The sequence below is a fragment of the Zootoca vivipara genome, chromosome 7, assembly GCF_963506605.1.
Source record: "Zootoca vivipara chromosome 7, rZooViv1.1, whole genome shotgun sequence".
In the NCBI taxonomy this organism is placed as follows: domain Eukaryota; kingdom Metazoa; phylum Chordata; class Lepidosauria; order Squamata; family Lacertidae; genus Zootoca; species Zootoca vivipara.
In genome coordinates this window covers 62,604,962-62,632,430 of record NC_083282.1, presented here as the reverse complement: position 1 = coordinate 62,632,430, position 27,469 = coordinate 62,604,962, and the positions used below count along the sequence as shown (strand labels likewise).

At 43.2% G+C, this 27,469-nt stretch overlaps 1 protein-coding gene across 1 annotated transcript in view; it reads left to right on the top strand.

Moving 5' to 3' along the window:
- The window catches only part of LOC118089448 (synaptotagmin-10), a 44,339-nt gene extending 19,353 nt beyond the window's left edge, over positions 1-24,986 (top strand). Inside the window, exons 3-6 of the mRNA XM_060277486.1 lie at positions 4,599-4,719; positions 8,961-9,132; positions 9,671-9,821; positions 23,940-24,986. Of these exons, the coding sequence (XP_060133469.1) occupies positions 4,599-4,719; positions 8,961-9,132; positions 9,671-9,821; positions 23,940-24,011 (516 nt within the window). The 3' untranslated portion in view covers positions 24,012-24,986. The remainder of the gene's footprint in view (positions 1-4,598; positions 4,720-8,960; positions 9,133-9,670; positions 9,822-23,939) is intronic.
- The last annotated feature ends 2,483 nt before the right edge of the window (positions 24,987-27,469 follow it).

Here is a 27,469-nt window from a genome sequence, read left to right as displayed (position 1 = left end):
ACAGCGCAAATGAGAAAAGTTCTATGGTGCCACCTAGAGGTATAGAGAAGACCTCGCTTAAATGGTTCTCCACAGCAGTCATAGCATAACCTACCATACTATTGTAAGGGCACAATGAACCATCCCATTCCAATTGTGAAGAAAACCAAAATGGAAAAGCTTTTAGGGATAGAGGAAGCTTAGAAGAACACAATCTTGTCCAGATCTCTGCCTCAGCATTCCAAAGGGATGCCCCAATGCCCCATGCCTTTTCTTATTCCTGAAATACATCATCATCATTATCCTCATTTATTGAGTTTATACCGGCCTATACCTGGGAGGTCTCAGGGCGGTTCACAGAAAAGATCACAACATATGTAATCAAATAAAAACAACAACCCAATTACACGCCGACGCCCCCCCCCCCAGAAAAGAGCCACATTTTAAAAAGGTATAGGCATAGCTGTCAACTTTGGGATTTGAAAATAAGGGATCAGCAGCCTCACCTGTCCCGGGGACAGTCTACGGCAGGAATAGGCAACCTAAGGCCCGTGGGCCAGATGCGGCCCAATCGCCTTCTCAATCTGGCCCGCGGACGGTCCAGGAATTGGCGTGTTTTTACATGAGTAGAATGTGTCCTTTTATTTAAAATGCATTTCTGGGTTGTTTGTGGGGCATAGGAATTCATTCATTCCCCCCCCCAAAAAAAAATATAGTCCGGCCCACCACATGTTCTGAGGGATGGTGGATCGGCCCACGGCTGAAAAAGGTGGCTGACCCCTGGTCTACGGTATATCTAACAATCCAGGATAGCAGTGGGAAGCGGTGCTGAAATAAGGGAATTTTCAGCAAAAAGGGGAAGGTTGACAGCTGTGGCTTGGAATAAGGGAGTTTCCCACAAAAAAGGGAGGGTTGACAGCTATGGGTATAGGATATCAAACAGATTGACCAAAGGCCTGGTTAAAACGGAACATCTTTGCCTGGCACCTAAGTGTGAGTAATGAAGACGCCAGGCAAACTTCCCTGGAGAGAGCATTCCACAGACAGGGAGCCACTGCAGAGAAGGCCCGTTCTCGTGTTGCCACACTCCACACCTCTCAAGGAGGAGGCATAACATCTTTGTGATGTGGAAACATCGAATCAAGTTCCATTTTCAAAGTACTCTTTAAAGGTATAACACAGGTAGCTTTTGCAGGACGTTGCAGCAAAACCCAGTTTCTGTCATCTCAGGGAGAGTTTGTTAACGTAGGTCACTCAGCACTTAGCAGTTCCGACCTTGTCAGTAATCTGCAAAAGGTTTCCTTGGGAAGCAAAGGCTAAATATTGACCTGCTTCAAAGAGGGCACACATGCAGATATGATGAAAACCGCTAATTAATCCTAGTTATTTTAAGCCACATTTGACATGCTGCAGGCCTTCCCTGGTGTTTGGTTGCTAGATGATGCAGAGGTACAATGATGGGTTGAGGGTGCCAGAACACCTGCAAAGGTCATTTTTACAGCAGTAGAGGTGTGACAAGTAAATAGATAGGTGAGCAAGCAGAGGACAAAGGAGATTATTTTAGAACTGAAATTGCCCATTGTGGGTTGGAAAATATACCTGCGGTACATCCTCTAATCATATATTTCATGGTGCCAGCTTGTAGAAGGAGCAACAATGATATGGCAAGGTGGGGTGGTTTGTTGGCTTAAGTTTGCATTTTCTATGATAGTTCAGTTTGTTAGAGATAAGAACACAGAAGAAGAGGCCTGCTGGATCCAGTCTAGCATCCTGTTCTCACAGTGGCCAATCAGATGTCAATGAAGCCCGCAAAGAGGACATGAGCCAGAACTGGCCAAGCCATTAGGCAGGGTGAGGCCACTGCTTCAGGCAGCAGAAGTCCTGCAGGCAGCACACTTACAGAGGTCCTGCTGCCTCCACCAGTGGTGGAGAAGCACCAAAATGGACCATGTTCATTTCTGGGTGAGAGCTCACCTGAAATTGGGTACAAGATCTCAAACTATTTGAGACAAGATCTCACCCAAAATCAGCAGGATGTTGCCCCAAATCAGTGCTGATAGCAGCACTGGGACATGGCTTGCTGGGCCAAAAATATCCTCCACCCTTGCCCTAGCTGGTGATGGAACCCTGGGAGCTGTCCTTTTTATAAACAGATTATTTATGTAACGTTTCTTAATAGGGCTGCATTATTTAGTGTTTTAATTGAATAGATTAATCACTCTTAAAACTTTTTGACAGACCAAAAATGTTTCTCCTCCAGTTAATTGGGCAGCAGAAGTTTAAATGTTTTTTTTTAATTTTTTAATCATTTATAAATGTTTGTAAAAGCTGCAGATGACTAGTCCCATTTTAAAAGAAACATTCCTTGTTGCGTGTAGATAGGAGAGCTAAAAGCACTCTGGAGGCCAGTCCATTAAGGCGAATGGAGTACTGCGTCCATGAAGTGCCCACCTACCCGACTTCTTAAAACCAGGGCAGTGGGTGGCCCTGCCTGTCAGCTTCCTCCCCCTTAGACTCAGCATTGCTTCTGGAGAAGGAAAAGAGGCTCCACATGCCATTTGCTCTGGCTCCACATACTGTTTGCCTTCCTGCTTTCTGCCCTACCAATGCCAGTGTGACCAGCCCCTGCTGTGAAAGCCTCACATCAGATGTTGCCGGTTACAACACACATGCATCTCGTGAAAATGAATAAAGTCTTGTTTGCTTTTTAGAACAATTATTTTTCTCCTGTAATTATTTATCTGGAGCATTTTTACCCCAGTAAAGAACCTCCCCCGCCCAAAAAAAAAAGTGGCTTATCAATATTAGTGGTAAGCCTGCCTTCAGGCTTAAAAGACATCACACAAAAGATAAGGGGATGGGAAGGGATGATGGGGAAAATGATCAGGCACCAGTTACAAAGTTTTTATATGACGAGCCAGTTGAAACGGAAAGACCATTCCAGGAGAAGAGGAGACAAATGTCCCTGGTCTCTCAGCAAGGCCTAGAGCAGGCATAGGCAAACTCGGCCCTCCAGATGTTTTGGGACTTCAACTCCCATCATGCCTAGCTAACAGGACCAGTGGTCAGGGATGATGGGAGTTGTAGTCCCAAAACATCTGGAGGGATGAGTTTGCCTATGCCTGGCCTAGAGCATGGTCCTACATCCCTTCCCTTCCTCCTTCTGTTTCAGTCTGATGTGAGGGATAGCTTAAAATGAACACCTAAGTTAGTTGTTCTAAGACTAAGTTAATGAGAAGATTCATAGAATTGTAGGGCCAGTAGCTAGAGGGTGGTGAGGGAAGGTCCCCGCCAGGGGCGCAGGCAAGGGGAGCACGAAATTGGCTTTCAAATATCTCCATAAATATGTCTATAAATAAAAATATTGATTAGTGTGTGAGGAATTGAATGGGTAGAGGGGGGGGTTGGAGGAGAGGTGGAAAGAAGAGCTAATTTGCCCGTTGCTAAGGGGCGCAATCTGGGCGGTTCTTCCAGGGGCGCAAGATCACCTAGCTACGGCACTGCCCAGGGGTCATCTAGTCCAACCCTCTGCAATTCAGGAATCAGAGCTAAAGAATTCCTGACAGATGGCCATCCAGCCTACACTGCAGGTATCAGAACTTACTTCCAGAAGATGATTTAAATATAGTCAAAATTATGACTACATGTCTGCCAATAGTGACTTGGCATCCACTCCATTCGCGCCACATTTCATAGATGCATTTTTGCAGTTATAGAAGCCCAATGCATAGTTTCTCAACCTGTCACCATTTTCAGAGTGGTATTAGTGATGAGCACTTTGCTCCCTCTTGCCTTGCCTTGCCTTGTGCAAAGGAGGAAAATATTGGTCTACCAGACTTTTAGAAGACACCTGAAGGGAGCCCTGTTTAGGGAAACTTTTAATGTTTAACAGACTATTGTATTTTAATATTTTGTTGGAAGCCGCCCAGAGTGGCTGGGCGGGGTATTATTAATAATAAATAATAATAATAATTGTTTAGTCGTGTCTGACTCTTCGTGACCCCATGGACCAGAGTACGCCAGGCACTCCTGTCTTGCACTGCCTCCCGCAGTTTGGTCAAACTCATGTTCATAGCTTCGAGAACACTGTCCAACCATCTTGTCCGCTGTTGTCCCCTTCTCCTAGTGCCCTCAATCTTTCCCAACATCAGGGTCTTTTCCAAGGATTCTTCTCTTCTCATGAGGTGGCCAAAGTATTGGAGCCTCAGCTTCACGATCTGTCCTTCCAGGGAGCACTCAGGGCTGATTTCCTTAAGAATGGATAGGTTTGATCTTCTTGCAGTCCATGGGACTCTCAAGAGTCTCCTCCAGCACCATAATTCAAAATAATAATAATAATAATAATAATAATAATAATAATAATAATAATATGTTCAGGGCCAGCCCAAGACATTTTGGCACCTGAGGCAAACCACAAAATGGCGCTCCCCTCTCCACTAGGGAAGAAGGGGTGAGTGAAGATCTATATCCGGAACAAGGGGAGGAGAAAATAAAGGTCTGCTGCTATGAATCCTGAAGCCCAAGGTGGTTACCTCAGCTTGCCTCATGGATGGGCCGGCCCTAGCTACGTTTGCTCCTTACCCATTTCTAATGCTGTGTTTTTTTCTCTTTCATTAAAGGAAAGTGTGGACCTGGGGGAGATCATGTTTTCCCTTTGTTACCTGCCAACTGCAGGTCGCCTCACTTTAACAGTCATTAAGTGCAGGAATCTCAAAGCGATGGACATAACTGGTTACTCAGGTGAGTGTTCCGTTGCTCAGAGCAAGGGATTTCTATATGTGGTCTTGCTCCCGTGATGATATATTTGTTTCATTTATTTCACAAGACTGTAACAAAACCTCAAAGTTTTTAACAAAAAGTTGTTGCTGTTGGCCTCTGTCTGTCTCAAGAGACAATGGAGTGCACCTCCGGGGGTGAAGTGAAACTGCTGGAGAATCACAGTGGCTGCAGAGGCGAGTAACTCATAACTTCTGCCTCCCACATTGTTTTTGCTGAATTAGCAGCACCGAAATGACCTCCCTAGGGTGCAAGCCTGGGCAGTGTGTAGGGAGGTCCTGCATTGCCCATATGACAAGACCCCCACTCCAGGCCACCCTGATGTGGTTTAAAGGAAGGCAGAGCAATACATTAGGCACCAGCTTAGCTGCAGGAGTCGCCAGAAGGAGGCATACAAGGCACCATCCAGCTGTCTCTTCTCTGGATTTGTTTAGGATTCACTTCTTAGTTTTTTCTTCTCCTGAAGAAAGGCAGCAGAGATGGGCTATATGGGCTACTTTCCCAGGTTGACAAGCTCCATCTACCCCTCATTTCCCTCTGCAGTATGTGCAGTAACCACCTTGGTGACTGTTGGATGCATTATTGGTCCTGTCTGCTCAAGCTGCCAGAGCCTGTCTTCACATGCAGGGAAAGTTCCTAACTCACCAAGGGTTTGAGACCTACTGGCTACCCTCACCTGGTTCAACCTGCCAGTCGAAGCCCTTTCCCAGGCTGTGGCTGCTGTTGTATGCTTACAGCCTCTAGGAGCCACAGGTGGAGCTGAGCGCAGGGTGGGGACCAAAGGTGGGCAAACTACCCTAGAAGGAGCACGACGTGTCCCCCATCTAACACCCCATACATCCCAATTTACAAAAAAGCATAAAACCATAAAATCATCAGTAAACTGAAAACCAAATCAAAACACAGGTCAACATTCTGCCAAAACAAAAATGCTTTTAGAAGGCACAGAAAAGAGTACAGTCAATAGGCAGGGAGATCCAAAGTATGAATGGTGTCACTGTCTTGCTTTAATAATCAGACAATGAGTTTCTTTGTTATATGGATACCATTCATTCAAACTAGCCATCAATGAAACAGAAGTATTTCCTTCACATGCATACACAAAAAAAATAGTATGATGCTGTGGCGCAATAACTGGCAAAGGGCCCCCGGACATTTCACGGTCTATTGACCCAGAGCCTCCCTCGCCTTTATACTCATTTGCTGCCACCAACCAGTAACTGTACTGGTACACATATATTGGATTCCAGTCAGGTGAAAGGTAAACCAAACAATTAAGTCTATTTAAGATGATCTCACAAGCAAATAATTTCATCACAGTTTCTCAGGTACTTTTGCTTAAACTTATCCTTTCCTACTAGTTTTCCCAACGTCCTCCTGACTCTGAAATTCGCTTCTTAATTCTCTCTCAGACTCAGCACAATAGCTCACCTCTCTAGCTCTACTCTAACCCTCTCTCTCTCAACTCTCTCCCTTATATCCTCCCTGCTTCTGCCTACTGAGCTCCTATTGGCTCTTCACTCTCCTTTACTAATTAACTCTTGCTGGTCCCCAAGAGCAGTGTTTCCCAACCTTGTGCCTCCAGCTGTTTTCGGACTACAATTCCCATCATTCCTGACCACTAGCTAGCTAGGGATGATGGGAGTTGTAGTCCCAAAACATTTGGAGGCACAAGGTTGGGAAACACTGCCCTAGAGGTAAAACGCCACAGATGCACTGAAGATTTTGGCTGGAGCAGGTCAGAGGAAGTTCTTGAAAGCACTGTTGCTCTGGCAAGTCTGAGACTGCATCACTAGAGCTTGGTCAGAATCCAAGAACTAAGTAGAGAAAGATGGAGCATCAGGCATGCTGTAAAGATGGGGCTGATGGGAGTCCAAAACAAGGGAAGAACACCAGGTTGGCAAGGGCTGCCCTACTGTAACCAGATCTAACTATGTGTAACTGAAATATCTTCTTCTTCCCCTTCACTCTACCTCCCTCCCTATTTCTTGTTGTTTCCACGGTGTCAGATTTTAGCCAGAAAGCCCTCGGGGCAGAGCCCTGCCTTGTATACGTTGGTAGCACTCTATGAATTAATACAACAACAATTACAACAACAAAAAGGATAACACAATAATTTCACACTGATTTCCATAGAATTAAGGTGTGGCTAATTTTTGCAGGATCGCATCGTGTATTCCTATACCCTCCACCACTTTCCCAGTCAGCTGTGGAGCAAACCAATAGGAGAAGTGAGCCGAGGGTCAATCCAATTGATCTGACTGCAGATCTGATTGAAGCTCAGCTAACCCCAAACTGAGATTGCATCAGTTGGGTTTACTAATCACATCTTCTAATTCCTAAGATTTCATGGGCTTAATCTTTCAGGTGCTACAAGACTCTTTGGTTCTGTTTTGTTTTTTTGCTGTTTTGGATTAACACTGAAACTTTTCCACATGGATTATTTAAAAAATGATAGAGCTGATATAAACACACACACACACACACACACACACACTTCTTTTTGAGGACTTTCATTGTGCAGATAGTTGAGTTTCTGCCATAAGAACTATTTTTAATGGCCCAGATTTCCACATATCAGTGTCTTGAGTATTGCTGGCAAACATTTTAATCTACAGCAGCAACAGCAGAGACTGTTTGGGCAGACAAACATTTCTGCTCAGATGGCATTTGATGCAGGTTGAATCACTGCAAATCCATGGTTCAGAGCTCAGTAGCTCAGCAGTGATGCCCTATATAGTTACTGGAACTTCTAAATACACAGTGATTTTCTCCAGCAGCCTACATAGAATTCAAACTATGTTGGAAACTCAGAAGCAATTTGCCAGAGTCAATCTCCAGGGCAGCTAGGGAGGTAATGCTGCCTTATTTTCCCTTCTCTTTTCCCCTCTGTTTCCATTGCCAAAAAAGCTGCTAAAACCCCTTACATGAATTCATTTCTTGAAAATAGTTCACAGACATGGTGCACAAGGAATGTGTTGAACCAAAGAGCTGGAAGGATGCTCATGAATGAAGAACACCTGTCTCATATTAAAGAACAGTAAATGGACTGGTGGACAAATTTAGCAATGAGCACGGAAAACAGGTTCAAAATACTTTGTTGGAAAAGGGGTGATCTGTGGGAGAGCTGCTTAATTACAAAATCACTACCTCCCCACAGAAAAGCAGGCCCACGTATATATACATGGTGTGGTATTCAATTAAGTTTTACTCAAGAGCAGACCCACTGAAGTTGATTGACACCACTGTTAAATCCATCAGTTCCAAAAGGTCTACTCTGAGTACAACTTACTTGAATACCACCAATGGTCTCTGGATTGACAGACAGCTGATTTAATGTCCCCAAAGTTAAAATAAAAAAAGTTTCTTCAAACCCATACTTTTCTAGTCTTCCATGTAATTCAATGAGCTCCATTGAATTTTGTAGAAAGAAGAGTTTGACAAAACAACAACAACCCCACCCCGTAAATATTTCCCTTCTGCAAAGCATGGGAGCAATAGTTATGACAGCCCTACAATTGACAAATTAAGAAATCTGGCACACCTGAGGAAGTGTTCATCACTAGGCTGTTACATGTTGGACTTGTAGCAAAGTGCTGCTGCTTGGAGTCCTCCGCTTCCAGGTTCCAGCCAGCCAACCAGCTGTGTCCTTTCTGCAAATATTCTATGTCATTCCCCTCCAATGGCTACTCAGGATTCTGTGGCCACTGAGCATGCTCAGTCCCTCATTGGGCTATTTTGGTGAGCCCCTCTTCTCCCCTGCAAAATATCTGTACATGGATATTATCGTGCATGGATAGTGCTGCTTTATCTCGATGTAGGGCCACACTCAGAAAATGAGCTTGCTGTTAGTTTATAGGATATTAGTTACTAATATGACATAAAGGTAATGTTATGTTCTGACTCCCCTTTTTTGCGCACATAGTTTTCATTGTAACCATAGTTGGGTTTGAATGATCAAACAGGATGCTACTGAAGATGTGGAAGAAGGGGTGAGATTGTGATGGCAATCCAGGATCCCATGTGTTCTTTTTGCCCAGAGCCTATGTGCATGCAAACCCAGAGACTGTCTTCTCTTCCACTCCTGCTTCCACATGTTCCATATCCCATTTGGTCATATGAGCAGCAGGGATCCCATGGATACTGGGAGGAGGAGAAAAGGCCTTTCATCAATGCTGTCATTTTTCCTTTCTCCTGCTCTCCAGATCCTTACGTCAAGGTGTCCTTGCTCTGTGATGGAAGGAGGCTGAAGAAGAAGAAAACCACCATTAAAAGAAACACACTTAATCCTAACTACAATGAGGCAATAATCTTTGATATCCCTCCAGAGAACATGGACCAAGTCAGCCTGCTTATCTCTGTTATGGATTACGACCGGTAGGAGGGAATCTCTGTAATGCTTAAATCCCATTCGAGCCATTTCCTCCTTCTTGAGTTTCCACGGTGTGACTCACTTGATTACGTGACTGGGTTGCACAAGAGACAAGTCATGTTATTAGAAATATCAAGCTGCACGCCTTGCTTCTCAAGTATATCCCCTTTGAGTCAGCAGGGCATGTTCCTAGAATTTAATTGGCTCTGGAAAGAGCATGACTCTGGATTCCTCTGAAGTCGTAAAGTCCATTGGTGATGGGGACAGGAGCATAAATTACATGCTCAGCTTCATGCTTGAAGATTCACATGGAGATCAGTCTTGATAATGACAGCATACACTCCCTATTTACCAGGGACAATCCTTATCCCATTTGCAGACATGTCTCTGATTTGCCTATGAGGCATGCTGTATTAAAATTCTGTTCTCATTTGTAGCTTCAGCAAGAAGGGTGGAAGAAGCAGAAGGGATGGGTTTAAATGTGTCACTGTGGCGAAAGAAAGCATGTCTAAAACATGTTCCATGTGTGGTTACCCCTTTCAGAGTTGGCCATAATGAGATTATTGGGGTTTGCCGTGTAGCAAACAATGCTGAGGGACTAGGCCGAGACCACTGGAACGAAATGCTGGCTTACCCACGGAAACCAATTGCACACTGGCACCCACTAGTAGAAGTGAAGAAATCCTTCAAGGAGGTATGTAAAGTATTTAATAACTTCATTTGAATGTATGTTTTGTAGGCCAAAATTATTTTTGGAGAAGCTTCCACTTGTACCTTGTGAATTTTGAAGGACACCTTACCCAATAATAAGCTTTGTAGCTCTACTATAAAAGTAAGAGTTAAGTTTACAGATACTGTTGGTGTGGTTGTGTTGTATTCATGCACACCTCCCTACCCATGTTTTGGCTCCGGAAACCTGCAGCAGTCCTTAAGCATTTTGGCGCGACTTCAACTTGCACAGAACCTTGTTAATAGACCAATTCATTTTAACCAGCTCAAATGTGCAGCTTTAATCCTTTTTAATTTCAGAGCAATGCACAAAACGTGCCTACTTGCATGGACTTTGAAGCTGGGAATAAAATGGAAGGAGTTAATGGAGCTGATCTTTGCTGAAGCAGAAGTACATAAGTCATCTGCAGCTTCCAGAACTGTTCAAAATCTAATATGATATCTACCGTAACATCTGCAGAACACAATGCTCTAGTGGCCAGCTTATAGGAGAAATACCCTACTATTATTACTTAATCACTTTTTTAAAAGAAAGGTGAACTCAAAACTTACAAGATGAACGTTAAAAGCAAGTGTAAAGCAAGAGTACAAGCAACCTAAAACGCACCTATACTGTGTATAAAGCAGAGCCAATTCAACCTCACCTACTAAAAGATAAATAGAAAATAAGATCCAAAGGCAGGATGAATGAGAACAGTTTTGCTTGGTGCCTAAAAGCAGATAGAGATGGCACCAGGTATGCCTCTCTGGGGAGAGTATTCTACTGAGCAGGCCCTTTCTTATGTCACCACCCTCCTATCCTAATTCATTAGAACCCAACACAGTTGTGCTGGGAGTGCTGTTGTGTGTTCAGACCATTTCTTGACTGAATTCTGCACCAGCTACCATTTCCATACCATCTTCGAAGGCTTCCATCAACAGATTAAGCAACAAAGCAAACCAACAATTGTGCTGCCCCAAATGGGGAAAGAAGCAAAGGAAGCACAAGGTACACCTCCAACTGACAGTATTTTGTGGGAGGGATTCAGGTGCATACCAGGAAATTTAGCTTTGCAAAATTAAAGCACCAATGCAACAAATCTGCTTTAAACAAGAAACAAACAAACAAACAAAAACCCCACCCTGGCATTCTGTGGTTTGAAAAGTGATGAGGAAATGCACTGAAAAGTGTGATATAAAGAATTGGTTAATAGAAAGTCATATAACCACCAAGCGAGCAAATCAGAATGTATTATTATGTTTATTATAATGTTTATTTATACACCGCCTTTTTTCTGACAGGACTCAAGGTGGCTTACATATAAAAATGAGAACTGCTAAAACATTTTTAAAACAATCATAAAAAGCAAGTAGACATTGTTGGAAGTAAAACCATATGCATATATAAAATATATTAAAATGAAGACTCAGTAAAGACTGGATACAATCTAACCTCCATGTAAATTTTGTATCAGCAAACTAGGGTGAATGTTCAACAGATAGGACATCTGGAGTTGCTCAGTCAGTTGCAGGATGCATGCACAAAAAAGTAAACAATTATGACTCAGTAATGTTCCTAGCTGCAATGCAAGGGAATAAAGGAAGAGCAATGAAGCCTGGGTTACCATCCATATAAAAGGTAAAGGGACCCCTGACCATTAGGTCCAGTCGTGACTGACTCTGGGGTTGCGCGCTCATCTCGCATTATTGGCCGAGGGAGCCGGCGTATAGCTTCCAGGTCATGTGGCCAGCATGACAAAGCCACTTCTGGCAAACCAGAGCAGCACATGGAAACGCCGTTTACCTTCCCGCTGTAGCGGTTCCTATTTATCTACTTGCATTTTGACGTGCTTTCGAACTGCTAGGTTGGCAGGAGCTGGGACCAAGCAACGGGAGCTCACCCTGTCACAGGGATTCGAACCGCCGACCTTCTGATCAGCAAGCCCTAGGCTCAGTGGTTTAACCACAGCGCCACCTGGGTCCCAATGAAACCCCAGATTGACACTGAACCACCTGTAAAGTGTCTCCTTGAGACAAAACACAGGAAAATTCAGGGCACTTGGCTAACTTCACCTGTATCAGCAAGATTACCACGATATGGCGCCATTGTGTTTGGTAGTCGTAAAGTACAGCCAGATACAGATGCAAAGAAGGATGCCAGTGTCTAGATGTCTATTTGGTTGATACACCAGCTCTGCCGCTATCAATTTAATGTTAACTCTTTAAAAAAAAAAGATTCAGTGGAGAACACACCGATGTTGCCTCTCCATCTCCCTCCCACGCTCTCTCTCTCCCCTTGTTATTTGTGGAGCTGAAGCTGAGCAATCCCATCAGGGACAAGAAGCTGCTGTGATCCTAGAACAAGTACTTACTTCCAAGTACATGCATGCTATGCATCCACCACTAAGTTTTGTTCCCTGTTGTTTTGTTTTGGTAGGAGAGTAAACAAGAAACTGCTTGGAACATATTCTGAAGGGGAAAGGAAAGCCTTAGCTGAAGCAGAAAGTTATTTAGATCAAGAGCCAAAACTCCCATTAAACAAGATACACAGATACCAAGTTACCTTGTTGTCCCAGAGAACCAAATATTTTATCCAGATGAGAGTGAGTGACTGAGTGAGAGGGGGGGGGGAGGACACGCACACACACACAAACACACACACACACACACACAGAGAGAGAGAGAGAGAGAGAGAGAGAGAATTGTGGATCTGTTTCCACAGATTGTTTTTTGCTTTTAAGCTCAGATCTCTTTGAGCTTCTCAGTAGACTGTAAGCAACATTTCCAAAGCTTCAACCATGGTTCTCTCGTTCAACACATGCCACCCAGATGTCCTGTAGGTTCTTTGGGATAGGGGCATGTGGTCACCTGCAGGTACTTATTTCATTAGCCACAGCACATCTTGCTGCAAGTTTAGGCGGTGGTGCAGTCCAAGGTATTGTTGTGTGCAGCCAGTCTCCCAGCAGGGGGAGACTCTAAGGGTTCCAATGCATGGAGGTTAATGGAGACTTTTCTTTAAGATGTATGGTTTTATTTACACATATATGCAACCTGTGCACCAGATGGAAAGACGCATGCCATTAGCACTCCAACAAATCTTGCTTCCCCATTAGGGGTCTAGTGGGGTCCCCAAAGCAATAGCCTTGGATTCCACCCAGAGGCTAAAAATAGACAGAATGTACAAATTACAGACATTTCTAATGTTTGCTCAGGAAAAGTTTGTTTACTGGAAGACTGAGCCTACGAAAAGCAAGTATAGACCCTTACATGGTCAGGCAAAGGCAGTGAGCATGCTCTGGAACTGATAATTTGTTGCAGTGAAGATCAGGGGGCGTTGTTCAATAAGTGAGGTGGATAATTCATGGCATTCGATAGCCTTCACTCCTCCGATGCTACTGAATAATTTTTATGTGATCTCTAATCCACTTTTGTAAGGCTGCATTAAATCAGTAGGCTCTGCAGTGCTGACAGGATTATTCAGTACAACCCAAAACAGCTCTAGAATATTACACACACACCATTTCACGGCACCCTGCTCTGGCATCTTCTGTAAATATAATCTATGGCTGTCTGGATCTGTGTATTGTACTGCTATTAACAAGACTCCAAGGGAAAGTCTTGCTAATACCCCCACTCAACACATCTCCAGCTCCCATATGCTTCCTCAGTTTTCAATCTCAGCACATTAAGGTTTCATGTAGTATGGGTGGATTTAGTTATTACAAAGCATATACATAAACCAGTTAATGTTCTCAAAATCTCTAAGCAGTGTGAAATATAAAAACAAACAATATCATTAAAACAAAACTATAGCCAAAAAGCAAAGAAAAAGACGAACCCATAAAAGCATATGAAAACAGGAATTCAGGCGATTCGAGCACATCAAACTGGGTCCAGTCTTATGGTCAGGGAGGGCCAGGTCAAAGTGATCAGTTTTTAGAATATATCTGAAGCAACTCATGGCTGCTGCTTCACATATAGGAGAGGGAAGGATATCCCAGAATATATCTAAACCATTTTCTGAAAGTATGGTTTGGGAACCAGAACCAGGGAGTCCTCTTTCACCAGGCTGCCCATGATGCAGCGAGACCACCTGGAGAGGAGCAATAACCATCATAGAGCCTAGCCAGATTAAAAGCAGGGCTTGGCTTCATTTAAATGTGAGCTTTCACAGGTGTTAATTACCATCAGAAGCCTCCACCTTTAGGTTCAAGTACAGAATGTACTTCTTTGATCTGCTTTTGCTAAGGCAAACTCTGGGCGTCATGCTGGGTGAGGAAGCATTCGTGAATAAATGAATAAGTGAAAGCCTCGAACCACTAAACCAAACACTGCAGAGCTTACAGATCCTTTGAGAATATGAAGAAGAATACGAACCAGATGTTACAGACGTTGGCCATCACACCCTCATGCACAATTGGTGGTTGCTCAGTTACAGCACTGATGGGCACCAATTATGAATCTCTAGAAAACAGCATTCCCTTGAGTTCAGCATATGTCATTATTTTGTTCAGAAAATGGCAAGCTCCAATTTTGCAGAAAATAAAACTATATATGCATCTGACACGTGCGGCATTGCTAAACATCTGGCCACTTGCAGGAGCATGTATGAGGCAGCTGTTGTTAAATCTCGCCATTATTTTCAGTAAGTGGTGCAGAAAGAGAATTCTGGATTTCTGAAAGCCTAGTTTCTTTTATTTGTTAGAGGTAGTTCAATCCTTGCCTAATCAAGAGGATTAGACAAATTCATGGAGAACTAGCGGGGGTTTCTAGTCATTATGACTTTGTTTTTCTTCCACTCTCAGAGGCAGTATGCTGTTGAATACCAGTTGCTTGCAAGTGCAATGGGGGAAAGTGCTGTTGCACTCGGGTCCTCCTTATATGCTCCCGTAGACATCTGAGAGCAGGATGCTGGACTAGATGGGCTTGTTAGTCTGAGCCAGCAAGGGTTTTCTTATGTTCTTATGATTGGCAGGAAAAGCATTGAGTAGTCTTCTGTGGTCTTTCACTTGCCCTTAAGTCCCTTGCAATCTTTATCTGCAGAAGCTACTTTATACCATGTCAGATCACTGATCCATCTATTATGTACACCAGTGATGGGAAATCTCCAGCCCATAATCCCAATTAGCTTCCTCGGGCCTCCCCATCTGACCTGCAAGGCTATTTGTACAATCCGCAACTTACCTGCCCTACACCTGATATCAGTTGATCATCACAGGAACAAAGGAAGTTGTGTTGTACCTTTGGTCCATCCAGCTCAATATTGTTGACAGTGAGTCTGGCAGCAGTTCTCCAGGGTTTCAGGCAGGGGACATTCCCAACCTTACTTGGAGATACTGGAGATAGAACCTGGGACCTTTTGCATGCCAACCAGATGCTCTTCCGCTAAGCTACGGCTGTCCCCCCTGCTTGCAGAAAGCAGCGAATGGTGCTTTGAAGCCGCATGGGTCACCTGACATCATTGTGACATCAGGCGACTGAAAGCTAGATGGCCCCACCCACCTGCCAAACCTGATGGTGGTCTCCGTGTTGAGTGGCAGCAGCTTTCCGGGTTTTCAAAGAGCAATCTCTTTCAGCCCTACCTAGAGGTGCTGGGGATTGGACTTGGGACCTTTTGCATGTAAAGCATGTCCTGTAACACTGAGCCACAACCTTTGCCAAACTGCACTCCTTACCCAGGAGAGAAACCAAAATATAAATTCTCAGGCGATATTCGGGTTACAACTGCTTGTGCTTTCTATTTGTCGTGCATGTGGTGTTAAGCGCGGAAAATATGCATGCATCAGTAACTTGGGTGGTGGGCTGCAAGACCCTGCACTGGTCTCACCATCATTTTGCGTAGAGCTACTGCTGGTTTATGTGGGCTGGATGTACAATGACTTCATGTCTGACACTCTTCAAGACTGCTATTTAGGTATGCCCTTTAAATACGCAAACTGAAACAGCCCCTTAGTGCTAATTTGTTTTAGCACAAACGTACCCTATAATTCATCCGCCAATGACCCTTTATCTATTTCTGCCAACAGCAAAATCCAGCACCTGGATTGAGCGCTCCCAAGGCAGTGATCCCTGTAGCAGAGTCATCCCACTCCTTTTCTCCTGTGATGCTGTCTCACTCCAAATATTCCAAGGTATCCACCAGACAAGGATCATTTTACAAGAAAATATTAAACAAAGAGATAACAACAACAACAGCGGCCTGTTTGAGTTTTTTGTTTGTTTGTTTGTTTTTGCAGTCACTTATGGGAAAAGGGCTTAGCAGAGATTTCCAGAGGATGAGTTTGGTCGTATCTGGTATTGCAAACTCATATTATCATCAGCTCATTACAATAAAATAGATCTAAAATTTAATAAGGCCATTTCAGTCTTTGGGGACCGTGACATTTATTTGTTTAAAATAATACATCAGGCACTTAATGAGTGTAGGTGACACCCTAGAGGGCTTGTTCAAAAGCAATTCCATCTGTGTATTTAGAGCAATGAAACTTCTCTGGAGAATCTGTCACAGTTGGAATCAATATTTTGTCAGCGTCTCAAGCTCCCTTTAAACACAAAGAGCTTAAAATTGGTTATTAGATGTTTTTTAAAGGGCTTTATTTGTTCTAGAATCTGCTAGCATTGAGGAATCAGATGTTCAGGTTCCATATTTGCAGTTTTTCCCTGTCTTGGAAAATTGATTCTGCATGGCAAGAGTTGGGGAACTTTGTCAGCCCAAGGAGACTTTCCAGGGGCCACCTGCCAGCTGCCAGTGGGGCCAGAGACAAAGCAAGTGGAGCAAATGGCTGTAACTTAGACATTTATACATGCATCTCTCTCCATCCAGGAAAGGAAGAGGCATCATCGGAATTCAAGGACACCTTCCAGCCAGGCAAAAGACCCCGAGAAGGGCATGGAACAGGATTGCCCTAGGAAGGGTCATGGCTTAGGAAGAGTCCCAAGGGTGACATAGAGAGGCCCAGAGGCCCATATTTGGTCCCTAGGGCCTGAGGTTGCCCATCCCTTATCTATGGTTTGGAACCTAACTGTATGGATCTATGAAGCTATGGATTTGTTTTTGCAGGCCTGTTTCAGTGATGAATGATAGATAGAGAGGTTGATTTTGTTACTGGAGGGGTTGGGGGGAGGGGGGAGTTTAGAAATGTCCTTTGGAAATTCATGTTCCTTTATGTAGAAGTCTGCCATCAATAGAGACAGAGATACAAAACAGAGGACTGTGATGCAAGAGCCTTTCTTTACAGGCTATTTTACACCTTGTGCTTGTAGGGGAACATATGCTTTAGGACTTTGCCGGAAAATATAGTGTGAGTGCAAGAACCTGGTTTTTCTGCCACATAATATATGAAGCAAAGTTTAAGCCCCAGAAAGGCAAGGAGTACTGTATCCAGTTCTGGGCACTACAGTTTAAGAAGAATATTAACAAGCTAAAACGTATGCAGAGGAGAGTGACCAAGATGATCAAAGGTCTGGAAACCAAGCCTTAGGGGGAAAGATTGAAAGAGTTATATATGTTTAGTCTGGAGAAGAGAAGACTGGGAGGTGATATATCATCATCTTCAAATATCTGAAGGGTTGTCACATGGATGACAGAGCAAGCTTGTTTTCTCCTAGTCCAGAGTGTAGGACCCAAACCAATAGATTCAAATTTGAAGAAATCAGATCCTCTTCAAGGAGGGTACGCGTTGCGCTTGGACCCCCAGGCATCTCTCACCTCCTGGTGTGGGCAGGGCTATGCCCTGCTCCACTCCTGTTGGTCGTTTCACAATCACTTGGTCCTTAAAGCCAAAGGCTTGGCTTGGGGGGTGGCTTCGAAACATTATTTAACCCCTGCACGATGTTTGCTGGACCTCTTTGCCTTCGCACAGTGGATCACCCACCCACCCACCCTTTATCTGGTGTGTTGGCCTTGATATAGACGTTGTTGGTCGTCTGTTTCACCTGGTAGGATTTTTTTCCATCTGGCAGACTGGCAGAGCTATTTGGTTTTCGCCTACCACGTAGCAATCGTCACAACTTTGTAAGGTTTGGCGGTTAGGCATTGGATCAGCAATGTGTGGGGAGGGGAGGTACAGCCATCACCTGCCCCTCTAAGCTCAAGAGTATTCCGTTAAAGGAATCAGGGGTTGGCCTGGGTCTTTTCCGAAACCTCATGGTAGGGGCTAGGAACATACCAGGACCCCACGGGGGTGCCGGGGGTAAGCTTGAGTCAGTTCGCATTGGCAGGGCTCCCTCTGGCGGTGTTTCACCCTTTTATCAGATTCCCCACAATGCGGGTGGGAGTCTGATATAACTTGGATGATTCCAATGCCCAAGCCAATACCACTCACATTCTGTATTCAATAGAGTTGTGGTCTAAATTTCGCCCAATAACTTAAACTAAAATCCCGTGTCACTGTGTTTTTGGGGGGGTTGGGGGTCTCGAAGCGCAAAGGAGATTCTGACTCAGCATTAGGAAGAACCTTCTGCTGGTAAGAGTTGTTCAACAGTGGAACAGACTCCATCAGAAGGTGGTGGACTCTCCTTCATTGGAGGTTGTTAAGCAGAGGTTTGATGGCCATCTGTCAGGGATTCTTCAGCTGTGATTCCTGCATTGCGGGGGATTAAACTAGATGACCCCCTTGACCCCCTTCCAACGCTACGATTCTAGGATTCTTTCATGGGTTTGTATGAAATATGGAAGAACAGTGCTGTTAATGCATTCAAACGCAGGGCTTCAGATAGTATACCAAAGACATCTTTGAAGTACCTAGTTCTACATTAAGAAGTTGTGTGTTCATAGAACAAGCTTGACGCTTGCCTGAATGCTAACACAAGACCAGAGATCAGAAGGCTAGAATTTAGAACCGAGAGCAGCATGCTTAAAATTGCACTTCATAGCCTGAAGACACGTTGCCAATAATTTATAATCTAAAGTGCCTATAAATGTGCTTATCCTGCACGCTGTGCCTTTCATTTACTTCCAGCTTGATCTGGTCTTCCATTTGAACAATGACCTCATGACTAGGAAGTGGATCCTGCTAAACTCCATTAGCTAAATTTTGACAGAATTATTGAATTAGGTTTTGAAGTAGTTTGAGATTTTTTATTTGTTTGTTTTTTAATAGTTGCATGATATAATGTGAAGCAACACTGAAGCCAAAGTAAGGGCAGCCTTTTATCATAGATAAGATAAGGAATTTGGCTGTGGCTGGCTGTACTTACTTTTCATGATGCATTTGATGATCAAAGGCTCGACAGCAGAGTGCTGGTTTACAAAACAAACAAAAATTGCATTAGCAATCATGATTAATATGAGGCAGACATAATAGTATCTAAGCAATCTATGCTATGGCAGGGTGCAGTGACTCGTGGCCATTGGAAATGGTAGGGTGGAAGCAACATGTGGTAGGGTGGTCAACAGTAGTGGAGCCAGAGTCAATCACAGGCAGAGTTTTACTGTTTGTAAGAAAGAAGGCAGGCAGGTGGAATCTGGCTGAGGGCAAACTGAGGTTGGTGGGGCATTTCCCCATTCACCCTCATAGGCAATCAATCAATCAATCAATCAAAACCTTTATTGGCATCTTCCACAAACATTCAAAACAAGTAGGCCAGTACAGTCACTTGCCTAAAGGAAAAGGAGGCCGGCAATCTATTTCACCTCTGTGGGTCTCCAGCAAGGAAAGGGTCTTGTAATGTACTTCGGCGGCAAAAGATCAAATAAAGGAACTTAGCTACTGCCTTAGGAAGCTCCTGGTCTCTCCCCTGTAATCGGAAGTGTGTAACCTCTATCACTGGTTTCCATTTTGGGATACATAGTTGATCCAGGCATTGCTGGCGGATATCATCATTTTGCATTTAAGGACCATGTGAGCTAGAGTTTCCACCTGGTGGGCATCAGATGGGCAGATCCTATCTCTTTCTACCGTCCTCGCGAACCTACCCCAGAGGAAGTTAGAGGGATTAGCGTTAAACCTAGCCAGCGAGAAAGCCCTTCTTAACCCTCATAGGCCAGCCTTCACTGATGCCAGCACTGTTATTTTATATATCCCCCCCCCTCATATTATATACCGTAAATAAATGACATGATAAGTGCAATCCTTCTAATCTTTACCTAAAAGCGCATTTTACTTTTAAAAATTAAATGCAATTAAAACTATTTTTAAAACTAGCACCTGCGTAGCAAATGTCCTTATCATTATTATTATTATTGTTACATCCAGCATTCCCTTCCAGGAGCTTAGCAAGGTGAACACAGGTCTTCCCGTCCCCATTTGATCGTCACTAAAACCCTGTGAGGTAGATTAGGTTAAGATACTGGTACAGTGACTGGCCCAAGGTCACCCAGTGCACTTCCTGACTGAGTAGGGATTCGAATCCTGGTCTTCTAGGCCACAGTCCAGCACTCTGCCACTGTATCACATTTCAAGACAAAGGCCTCCTAAAGTAGCTTATAAACATAATTAAGACAATATGAAACTTTTAAAAAACACAAACATAAAGCAATCCTCTGTCTCGCCAGAGTGGTGCATGTGCTAGTTATCTCTCGCTTGGACTACTGCAATGCGCTCTATGTAAGGCTACCTTTGAAGGTGACCCGGAAACTACAACTAATCCAGAATGCGGCAGCTAGACTGGTGACTGGGAGCGGCCACCAAGACCACATAACACCGGTCCTGAAAGACCTACATTGGCTCCCAGTACGTTTCCGAGCACAATTCAAAGTGTTGGTGCTGACCTTTAAAGCCCTAAACGGCCTCGGTCCTGTATACCTGAAGGACGTCTCCACCCCCATCGTTCTGCCCGGACACTGAGGTCCAGTGCCGAGGGCCTTCTGGCGGTTCCCTTGTTGCGAGAAGCCAAGTTACAGAGAACCGGCAGAGGGCCTTCTCGGTAGTGGCACCCGCCCTGTGGAATGCCCTCCCACCAAATGTCAAAGAGAAAAACAGCTACCAGACTTTTAGAAAACATCTTAAGGCAGCCCTGTTTAGGGAAGTTTTTAATGTTTAATAGACTATTGTATTTTAATATTTTGTTGGAAGCCGCCCAGAGTGGCTGGGGAAACCCAGCCAGATATATGGGCAGGGTATAAATAATAAACTATTATTATTATTATTATTATTATTATTATTATTATTATTATTATTATTTTACAAAATTGGAAATAGAAGATGGCTCTGGAAGCCTACCAGCAGGGATTAGAAACAGCATTCCACTTGCATCTGGTATTCAAAGGTAGACTGCATTTGAAGATGGATGTATCATTTATCATCATCATTCTTTATTCGAATGTCAGTCAGAAAAGATACATTTCTCGGTACAAAGTTAAAACATCTAAGACATCTAAAAAATAAAATAAAACATGGGCAGCACCAGTAAAGGCTATACAGATAAACCTGCATCAATGCAGTCGATTTTACTCTTATGACGCTTGAAAGCTAGGAAGAGAAAATTGGCCACCAAGAAAGCTGTTTTCCCAGTGGGATTATTCAGCAAATGTACAACCTGACTTTCTCTGGATAGACAGCTAAGCTGAGATAGGCATGGGGCTATGAGACATTGTCTTAAATCTACATAGAAAGGGCAACTCAGGAGGATATGTTTGGTGGACTCTACCTCACCCAAGGCACAATGGCAAGTTCTCTGATCGTATGGAACTCCCCTGTACCTTCCCCATAATACCGCAGATTTGAGGACGTTCAGTCTGGCCGCAGTGAGAGGAGTCTGTGGTATTCCACGTAGTATTCCAGCATTATTTATTATCCCCATATCATAGGTCAGAAGAGATGATTACCGAGACTCAGAGATAATTACTTGCCTAAGGCCATCCAGTGAGTTCATGGCTCAGCTGAGATTTGAACCAAAAAGACCACATCACGTAGCTTGTGGTTTTAACTGCCACAATACAATTAACCCATATGCTGGCTTTGGGAATGTTAGAAAGGTGTCTGGACCTACGGGATTATCTAACCCAGCCTTTCCCTGGTAGAGGCACTGCCCAGAGAGAGCCTTAAGAGCTGAACAGAGAGGCCTGGAGGGCTACTTTTGGCCCCCTGGCATGAGGTTTCCTACCCTGCCTTCAAATTCTTCACAAAAGCATCCTTTGTTGCTATTCACTCTCAGTATCTGACACCCAGCACTATTTATTTAATGTCCGTATTTCATATTACTGATAGATAACTGTCAGGTATGCAATTGTATTTAGCATTTGGTAAGTGATATGCAATGTTAATGGCTTTTCATATTTGACAAAGAAATAGTGGAAGAAAATGGTAACATAATGAATTTAAAACATTTGTTGGAACTCTGTCAATATTTGAGATTGGTATTTGGCATTTAACATCTGAAAAACTTTCTTCTTCTAGACTCAATTTACATTACTTTTACACTTATGAGGTGAACATCCAGAGTAAAACTTTAATTTTGGCATATTTTGAAACTGTTTACAATTACTTTATATCCTTTTCTGCCTTTGTCTTGAATCCTTCCCAATGCACCAACACCCCTTTGAATTGCAGTGTTCAAAAATGAATAGGTTATTATTCTTGATTTCTTTCTATTGGCCTCCTTTTGTCCTTTGTTCTTCTAATACTAACTTAAGCTGGAATCTGAGACCCACTTACCTAGATGGTAGAAATAGGAATGAGGGAAGAATTCAATTCAGTTTGCATTTAAAGCTGAATTGATCAAATCTGCACTTTCTGAAACAATGTAAGAACCAAAACATAGCCATCCTTTGAAATTTGCACTTATCTGAATTTTGCAGTGCTTACAGTGTTTACAAATATGCTCATATTAGGTCACAGTGAGACTAATGATGAATATATTAGTGAAAATAACATACAAAGCTGCATTATATTGGGAAAAATTGCTTGCAAAAAATGTATACATTAGCCAATACTGCATACAAAAATATTTTTATTAGGAGAAATTTGCATTAAAAGGTTGAAGAATTTTCAGGAGGGTTTTTGAAAAGAATTGTCTGCAAATCGCTGTAGAAATGTTGAGAATCAAATTAAGATTGGAAAAATGAGAAATTGAGAGAACCAAAATTGAAAGGTCCTTTCATCTCTAGGAGTTAGCCACATTGAACTCAATGGCATTTACTTCTGACTAGACATGTTTAACCTCCTAATTCATGTGCTCATCCTCTCAATGGCTAGTGTCCTTTCTTGATTGCTGCATCATAACTATGGGACTCTTTTCCCTTAGATATTCATTCATCTCACTAGATTTCAAGCACATGGGCAGGAATAGTTCTGAATGTGTGTAATCGTTGTAAACATGATGAACGACCACGATGAACAAATGTGGTATCACATAGAGTGGTACTAAAATCCAAAACTGCCATTTTGATTGCTTGAGCTCAGTTTGTTATCTATTCCATTTTGTTACCCCATCTGAGTGCCTTGGAAGCCTTCCCCTTCCATTTTGTAATCAATGTCTGAGTTATTCAGAGGACACTGATTTATATCTCATGGTGCTGAGAACAAAGCTGATGGTGATAAAGCGATTTGCTCGCATGCAGAGTTGGCTCAGCTCTAAGACTCTTTTGTGAAAGCTTGTGTGTGCACGTCATAGCTGCCAAGTCTCCCGTTTTCCCCAGGGAAACCCCGTTTTTCCAGCTGTCCCCGGCCAAAAAAATGTATTTTTTTTTGTTTTTTCCCGGTTTATTCTGGCGCAGCGGCCATTTTGGAACTGGGCGGAGCATGCTCAGAAGTGACTTTTGATGCTGCTATGCCCAGTTCCAAAATGGCTGCAGCGCAACTTCTGGTGCGGCGGCCATTTTGGAACTGGGCACAGCAGCATCAAAAGTCACTTCTGAGCATGCTCCGCCCAGTTCCAAAATGGCCGCCGCGCTACTTCTGGTATGCTACTTTCGGTCTGGTCCCTTATTTTTCAGAGAGGAACTTGGCAGGTATGGTGCACGTGAAGGACATATTCATTCATCTAAATGGAGAGCGCAATTGTGCATCCCTCCATTTAAATGAATGGGACATCCTACTAGTGCTGGAGTTACATCTCTGTCTGAGCTGACATAGACCTCTGGACTAGGGGTGCTAGTACATTTTTTATGCCCTGCTTGTTTATGACTTCGTTCACTAACTTGCTGCCTTTTTCTTTTCCTCAGTGGCATGGCCGAGCCGCCAGCTTTGACAGCCAGGGCTCCTGTCCCTCTCCCAAACCGCCTTCAACACCATGATGCATCGAGTGGTGAATTCAATGGGACTCAACCAAGTTCTTTTTCGATTCATTTCCATTTGATTCTTTGCCACTTGTCTGGAATTCCACAGCAATTCTATGGCTGAATGGAAGAAGAAGTGGACATTAGACAGTGAGGGCACTTGTTCCCACAATGACAAAGGCAGCAAAACTGTTCTGTGGTCATATTTGTCTTAGTTATTTATGTCTCTCAAGGTGATGTTCTGTGTGGTTTTCACTTTTTGGACATGGCTGCCTGGGACGGGGGGAAAGTTGGAGGAGTGTGACGTAGGCCGGAACACCGGCCTGTAAAATAACCTGTAAAATAGCTATTCGTGTGTGTCTGGAGGTGGACAAATAGTAGAGAAGCACTGACATTCTGCAGATAACCATGCAGATTTAAGAAAAGAAATGGAGGGGGATGAGACTAACAAGTGAAAAGGCCTTGATTAGACTCCTTGTGACATGTGAACAACCCTTGTTATTGTGATCAGCGGTACATTACAAAAAAATTCTTACTCATACTGTGATGTTCATGGAGTCTGTGCTGTGTGTGACCCAGCCTGCCCTTTGATGTGTTTTACAGAGTTACAAATTCCTCAGGGAAAAAAATAACACTTTTTCTGTATTTATGTTCTCCGGAGAACCTTTTGCATGAGCTCAGTTGCTTAAGGTGCAGCTCATTCTTGCTGCAATTTAGAGCTGGTCCCAGCTTTGCAATTTTTAACAAAAGCTCTATCTCCTCCTCTCTCTTTTTTTAAAAGATCTATTTAGATCTATTTCACACACTTATTTCTTCTTCTTGAGAGTAGTGAAAACAGCTATATTTGTTGAGACTGTGATTTGCAAAACTATTTTGTCTAGCAAGTCTTTTCTAGAAGCATTTTGATTTTGTCCGTCATATACTTAAAAAGGATGAATCATTTGCCAAAATTACTGAAAGCTGCAACATTTTGAGTATTTTTTAAATTAACTTCTTGCTTGAATTTGGGGGATGGGGGGATCCCCTGTTGGGGGGGGATGTTGAAAGTTGTTACGTATTTTCTGACAATGTTTCAAAAATAAATAGTTCCTTCCAGTGTTAATTCCTTTATTCGTAAAATCGCAAGATTGTGTTATGTGGCACTAATCTTGGGCTGATGTGGAGGGTGCTAATAATGGCATGTCTACATTGCAGGCAATCTCAATCCAGTGCCATTTTGGCTTGCATTGCTTATAAAGTGTTTGCCTTTGACAGCTTTCTCCTCTTCTGCTACTTCCTCTAGTTCTTGCATTCTTCTTTCTTATTGTCCATATGCGGCATCCATATGGATTATTCAAGACTAACATGGGCATCTCTGGGAACTTCCTTGTCCTCCTCCTCAATTGCCTTTTTATATTCTGGGGCCATAGCTCAGTGGTAGACCATCTCTCTTGCATGCAGAAGGTCCCAGACTCAATCGCAGGCATCTCCAGATAAGTGGGGATTGTCCCTGGAGAGCCAATGTCAGTCAGCTGCCAGTTCTGAACTAGACGGACTATTGGTCTGATTCAGTCTAAGTCAGCTTCCTATGTTTCCATTTCTCAGGAGACCTGCACAATCTTTTCCATAGTCAAACAGCATGATTGCAAGAAGTGTCAGCAAGTGCTTTTTTCAGTGCAAATACCAAAAGTCGGATGGTATTCAATCTACTTCAGCAAAAGACTGGCACATTCGTTACCTTCAACGTCATGAGAACCTCTGTGACATAGCTTCTGGTCACAGCCATTGCTGGTAGCACCAGAAAAGCATTAATAATCAGATAGGCAGGGTAGTGGTGACAATATTCCCAAACTTAGCATTATCAGCCTGCAGGTAACATATTCTGCAGCACTGGCCTATGACAAACTGCCAATGTGGACAACAACAGGGTTGAAAGAACATGAGAGGATCTGGCGTAGATGTAGCCTTTTTGTTCTGTTGGTGGGGAAAATAACAACTAAGGGTGAAATTCAACTTTGCACTCTTCCAGTTATTTGATCTGCACAAGCATTTCAGCTTGCCAGGTGGAATGGCTCCCATGTGCTGTAGTGGGGGTTCTCCTAACCCCTCCAGAGCCAGTTTTGGGGCTATATGGGGAGATGGGGGAAATCCCCCAAGTGCAGACAGAAGTCCTTACACAGGGCTTCTGCTGACGGGTGGTTAGGTGAATCCCACCCTAAATTTTTCAAATATTCCAATACATCTGATTCCAAATAAAAGGTTTGCAATTTCTCATCAGTTTTTCATTGCACAGAATAAATATCCAGGTCAATAGCAATTTTTTAAGACGGGAGCACTATCTAGGGAAAGTTGGGTGCACTTAGCGTTAATTGCAATAAGTGGAACTGAATAGCCCTGGTAAACTTTACTATCCCACTGATTTCAACAGGAGCTAAGGTGTGCGTGCTTTCTCTGAATTTCCACACGCTGATATAATCCAGCAGAGGTGATCTATGCTTGGAAGCAAAGTTCTATGCAAGAATCACCATTTTGCACCTGATCCTTCAAAGACAAGAAAAGTACTGGCCCTAACATTAGGTTTTAGTTGCCTCAGGCAGCTGGTATTGGGTGTCACAGAAGGGCAGAAAATTCTTTGTTATTTAATGTATGGTTATTGTAATTTTACTTTGTGGGATTTTCTGCCTCAGGTAGCAGATTAAGTTGGCTAGTCTTGGGTACTGTGTACCTTGACTGAGGTATAATGGAGGCACTATTTGCTGTGTGTGTGTGTGTGTGCGTGTGTGTTTGGTATCCAGCACTCAGTGGCTCATGCACGTAGATGATCAACATGACCAGACTTAAAAACACTGATTATTTGTCTAGTGGTTACTGGCCGAATTTAGTTGCCATCAAAGTGAGTGTATTGGGATCAAGAAAACCAACCACATTGTTGTCCATGCTTATTGATTTCAATGGGACCTAACTATTACATAAATTGCAGCCGAGCTTCTTGCTTAAAGGATTTTTTAATGCTTTTCACCTCACATTTAGCACCTCAAACAATGCTGTTTCTTTCAAGTAATAATTCGGATTAGTTTTGCTTTTTGACTTGAAACAATATTGCCTCAAGTGGCCGAAGTGTCCATAAATTGCCACTGTACATTTTTGTTCAGCTAGACTGAGAACAAAGCTCAGCAACTGAACAACAATAACACCCTTTACTTCAACCTTAATGTTCTGATTCACTGATCTAAACTTTCCAAGCGTGTATATAACTTTGCAGGGAAATTTTGTTCAGTGATAGACTAATTTGTTCTTGCTCCTCACCACACCTTGTGTCTTAATTTTCTCTGTATGTGCCACATGCAACAGGAGCATCAGTCTAATAAAATGACTTTTTTGAATCACTTGTCTTCAGCAGTTGTGTATATTTTTTTATAGAATTGGTGATATAGCCATCTGTTGCTAAAGGAAGCATAATGCCCGCTGAATAAAGGCCAGGCTGAAAGCAAGATGAA